The sequence below is a fragment of the Musa acuminata genome, chromosome BXJ1-3 (genome assembly GCF_036884655.1).
Source record: "Musa acuminata AAA Group cultivar baxijiao chromosome BXJ1-3, Cavendish_Baxijiao_AAA, whole genome shotgun sequence".
Lineage (NCBI taxonomy): Eukaryota > Viridiplantae > Streptophyta > Magnoliopsida > Zingiberales > Musaceae > Musa > Musa acuminata.
In genome coordinates this window covers 6693182-6698522 of record NC_088329.1, presented here as the reverse complement: position 1 = coordinate 6698522, position 5341 = coordinate 6693182, and the positions used below count along the sequence as shown (strand labels likewise).

Sequence of the window (5341 nt, the reverse complement as noted above, 5' to 3'; positions counted from 1 at the left end):
TTTTTTATTTAAATTAAATTAAATTAATTTAGCTCGTAATAATATTGATTATTTAATCACTAATGTTTGTGAAGATATTGACTAGATTGACATGTAAATAAATAAATATATATTATATTTGATAGTAATTTTATTTAGTAAGATAAAAGGGTGAAATTGAAATGGATATTTTTGGGGCAAATCTTCATAACTTTCTATGGAGATTTTACTTGCAATAAATATTGAACATAAAAAAGATATTGGTTGATGCTTAGTAGCCAAGTAAAAGGGACTAAATATAATGTGTTGCGCGGAATTCAGTAGCATGGCTGACTCAGCCTCGATATTTTTAATGGGTGATCTCGGCCCTCAGACCCAATGGGTGGGCTCCGGTACCGCGTCAACCCTGAAGAGTTTCGGGGTGATTCAGTCAGTCGAAGAAAAGATATGTTTCGTTCGGTACTTTGTGCCACGAGGCGTCTTTATAACGTCGATAAGCCTGAGAAAGAAGAGAACACCCGAGACCATGAACCCCTTTGGTCATCACGGCGGCCACCAACACCACCACCACGGCCAAGAGGAGGAGGACGAGCGGCATCGCTACCCTCCGCCGGGCTACCAGCCACCGCTTCCCACGCCGCCGTACTATGGAGGCCCAGCCTACCCGCCGGCCGTCCAGCACGTGTCCCACGAGGGCGGGCCCGGATACGGTCCGCCGGCCGTCCAGCACGTGTCGCACGAGGGCGGGCCCGGCTACGGCCCGCCGCCGCCCGTCTACCCTCCCCCGCCTGGCTACCACGGCGAGGGGAGCTACGGCGGCAGCCATCACCACCACGGCCCCTCTCCTCCGCCCACCTACCCTCCCGCTCCCGGTCCCGGGGACCATCATGACGGTGGCTACGGCCATCAGCACCATCAGCACCACCACTTCCTTCCGCACTTCCCCGGGGTCCACCACGTGAGCCACGAGAGATGGGAAGGAGAGGCAGCGGCGCCGCCTCCGCCGGGGCATGGGCAGCCGACCGTCAGGATCTACACCAAGGCAGAGAATAACTTCTCTCTGTCCATTCGTGATGGGAAGGTGATCCTCGCGCGCAACGATCCCACAGACCCGTACCAGGCAAGTAAATTTGCTTAAAGATGCTATGTTTACCTCTAAAAATTGGATCTTTCAGTTTTAGTTCTTTGTTTTTCTTTCTTTCTTTTGTCCTCCTGTTGTTGTGTCTGATTTTGCGGTTTTTTGTTGGTTCTCTTTTTCTGGTGTAAAAAAGTTGAGATTTTTATTGTGGGTAGTTGCCTATAAATCTTCCTATATCTTATATTCTTCTACTATGCAAGTTCTGAATTCTTTGCGCTCACGATTTTAACTAAGTTGCTGGTTTGGGGGTCTACCAGGGTTATTCTTTTTCTCCTTTTCACCAGTTTCTTTTGGTGTTGGCAGCACTGGATCAGGGACATGAGGTACAGCACCAAGGTGAAGGATGAGGAGGGTTTCCCAAGCTTTGCTCTGATTAACAAGGTTACTGGTGAAGCTCTGAAGCACTCTTTTGGTGCAACTCATCCTGTAAGTTCAGCTTGATCCATACAGAATTGAATGTTGTTGATTTGATGAATTTTCCCGAGTCATCCAATTTTTTTCTCTTTTTCATCATGCTTGCCTGTTAATTATTGTTCAATTTGGATTTTAGTGATGGACATGCTGGATGTTGGCATGGTATATAAATTGTTTCTTATCATGGTGTGCCTCAATTTGAAAATCTTTTAACTGATCTATTATTTTTGTTTTGAAAAATTAGTGAAATATGTGAGAATTCCTGACATATATTAGATGGATTCAGTGTATTATTATTCTCTTGTTGAATCACACATTCACTTTTTATTTCAAATGGCTATTTTATCAATTACTGTTGAGTAACTTCATGCTTGCCCCTTACTGCTCTTGTTCTTGTCTGATTCTGGACTTTTTAAATTTAGTGACACATGCGAGAATTCCAGACATATATGGATTCAATCTATAATTACCGTCTTATAGAATCAGCCTTTTTCTTTCTAGTTCGAATGGGTATTTGGCCAACTGCCACTCATAACATAGTTAGATTCAATCTATAATTACTGTCTTATTAAATCAGGCATTATTTTTCTGCTTCAAATGAACATTTTTATCAATTACCGTTAAATCTATGCTCCTCTTGCTTATCTTGTTCTTGTTCAATCCCTGTCTTATTCATAATTAAAAAAAATATATATGCAGGTTAGGTTGATCCGCTATAATCCAGACTATCTAGATGAGTCTGTCCTGTGGTCTGAGAGCAAGGACTTGGGTGATGGCTTCCGATGCATAAGGATGGTAAATAACATCCGCTTGAACTTTGATGCCTTCCATGGGGACAAGAACCATGGAGGGGTGAGAGATGGAACGATTCTTGTGCTTTGGGAGTGGCTGAAGGGAGATAATCAGAGGTGGAAGATTGTTCCTCACTGTAAGTTTCTGAAAATACTTCTGGTACTTTTTGATAAATTGTAAATAAGAAACGGATCAAGGCAAACATAGTAATCTTATGCTCATATTTCCATTTCCTTTAGCTTTAAGAAATTGAGCTCTTGTATATTACATATTTCCCTTTGTCTTCAGGATGTTGAGCTGTTGTTTATAACCTCTTTGTCTCTTCTGAAATCCTGTTCCCTCTCCAAGTTCCCTAGAATTTCTTGCCTATTGTCAAATTGTAAATGAGAAGTTTAAATCAAACATGGTAAGCTTATTGATCCTTTTTTGCCTCAAGAATTGGACCATTGGTTACTTATTTGTCTTTTATGTTGTCCATTCTCTCTAGTAGAGTTGTCCTTTAATATTCATTATAAGAAGACATCTGATATTTTTATTCTTTTTTTAACTTCTTCCTTCCAATTGTCTTACCTTTACTATCTTGTGTGAATGTAGGAAAATTCTGATGGAGATTATGTTATATCCTTGATGTGGCTCAGTATCCATCTCTACAAGCTCTCGTTGTTAGTCATATTATTCAGAATAAGCTGTATGTTTCATGTGAGAGTGCTTTTGTTTATCCGAGCAAGAGTGGAGGTTATAGTTTAACAATGGTCCTTTGTATTTTCATGCTATATCTGAATGTAAACGGTCTCCAGTTTCTTTATGTCTATCTTCGCTGCTAAATATACATGCTAAACAGTTGTTTTATTAATATCATGTGGCATATATTGATTCCGACTCATCTTCTCTTATGAGCAAGGGTTGGTGAAACCCAAATTTCCAAAGTGCACTGAACAAATGAAAGGGACTAACTTGGTTGCTGATGTTGATTTTATGTTTCACAACTGATTTTATTAGGATGGACAACACATGTTAATGGAGTATTCTTAGGTTTTGGAACAATTCTAGTTGATTCGTTTTCACTACCAACATGGAGATCAGATGGAATTGTTGTAGGAAAGTTGACCTTCGGCCATTTGTTTTTGAGTTAAGAGTGGACCAGATTATTAATTTCACAGGTGAAATTTCAAGTGACATGAAATAATATAGAATAAGTGAGTACAATATTTTGGCCCTTTAGATTATTAATTTCACTGAGAGCTTTCATCTTTAGAATGTTGTGCACAAAAGGAAGCATCAAAATTGCTAGAGTACATACCACAAGGCTAATTGATATTGCACAGTTGCATGAAACTGAGAATTGATGAATGGGAGTAGCTTCTAGTTGGATGAGTATCATATATCTTGCGAACCCTTTGTTTGAAGTTTTCTTGCAAACTCTCGAGAAGATTTGTTTTACAGACTCTTTCATGAAGTTAGGTTGGGATATTAACTCTGTAACTTTGACATAGACCTCTGGTAGGAACATTTTGACTCATGGTATGATTGATGCATTTCCTGCATTTAGAGGATCTGATGCAACTTCTCTAAGTGTAATTTTCACATGCAGTCAGCCCTGTTCATCTCACAAGTCACTATGAAACAAATGTGTCAATGGTGAGTACTTATCTCACTGATAAGGATGGATTGAGAATGCAGTGTTCTGAAAAGAAATGTACTCCTCTTGAGCCCACTCATCACCATGAATGCTTGATATTTAACAGAATGCTTCCTTTACACACATCTGTTTTCATAACCTCTGGTGATCTTCATATTGGTTTTCTTATAGTGGTTCAGATGCTCTCAGTCTATTCTTCCTTTTGAGCATTTTATATTCGTATTATTTTCTCTTATACACATGATTTATTCATGCTATATACACATTTGCTGGGCATTTCAAATTTGACTACCTTCTATGTGTTTCTTGGGAGTGCATAAGGATCAAATGGATTTTGTATTGCTGCTTGTTCTCACAGTGAGTCTGCATCCAATGCTTGCAGAATTTAGAGCATCAACATTATTTTTCATGCTGTGAAAGGTTGTATTATTGCATGTCAAACATTCCCTTTGGTCAGTGAGGACAGCATCTTCTGTTCTTTGTCCATCTCAAGCCATATCTCTGCAACGTTACCATTGTAAAGATTGTGAGTGTTCCATATCAGTCCAAGCCCTCCCTGCATCAGCATAAGGTGCTTTCATATTGGTTCCATGGGGTGTTTATATCTTGGTTAAAGCACCTTATAATGTCTGACATACTTCCATTGTTGTAATTGGATTGAAGAGAAGGAATATACTTGTGACAGCATTACGATATGAAATATGTGAGGACACTGCAGCATGTGCCATTAAGATCAGTGTAGAAGCTATAGATGATTTCACTTGTGGTGTTCAAAACGAAGGAAAGACTGTAGCAAATAGGTACTTTAATGACACCAAAATGAGAGAACAAAAAAAGACTTCTTTGTGTGTATACACACATAAATATATTTGTATAGAATGAGAAGAGGAGAAGAATATATGATCTTTTACATGACACAAGAGACAGAGAGAGATGGGACAGCTTCGAGTCTGAGGTGATGTATGCTTGTGATGTTGGATAACTTATGGCCCAAATGATTGATGTAGTTGGATGATGCTGACAGGACCAAATCTTGTTTAGTTTTTGGTGGACATGACAACATTATTTGTGTTCATGTGAAGCTTCATATTTTAGTGCAACTGCAACTCTGCAATCATCACTTTTCATGGAGTTGAGGAGCTCTACAAATCACCGATCACTCGTGTGCAAAGCAATTGATATAATCCTAGTTGATAGCTACGAAACATATTAGCATTAACCCTAAATGCCATTTCAAATAAGGCAAGTTGGATATATATATATATCAATCAAAAAGGTTGGTTTCAAGCTTTGCAATGCTATCAACAAAGAGTGAAATGAGGAAAAAATATAGTGGTGAATGTATTATGTACAGTCTCTTTTAAGTTTCATGAGAACTG

General features: G+C 39.2%; 1 protein-coding gene across 2 annotated transcripts; it reads left to right on the top strand.

The window, feature by feature from the left end:
• The first annotated feature begins 485 nt into the window (after positions 1–485).
• Positions 486–3199, top strand: LOC135619393 (ricin B-like lectin R40G3). 2 transcript variants are annotated; one of them, XM_065121367.1, is made up of 4 exons: positions 486–1099; positions 1421–1543; positions 2231–2459; positions 2918–3199. In XM_065121367.1, coding segments are annotated over exons 1-4 (948 nt in total). In that variant the 5' UTR covers positions 486–505; the 3' UTR covers positions 2920–3199. The 2 variants fall into 2 exon arrangements, with proteins under 2 accessions (XP_064977439.1, XP_064977446.1); XM_065121374.1 differs by lacking the exon at positions 2918–3199 and adding an exon at positions 2612–2745.
• The last annotated feature ends 2142 nt before the right edge of the window (positions 3200–5341 follow it).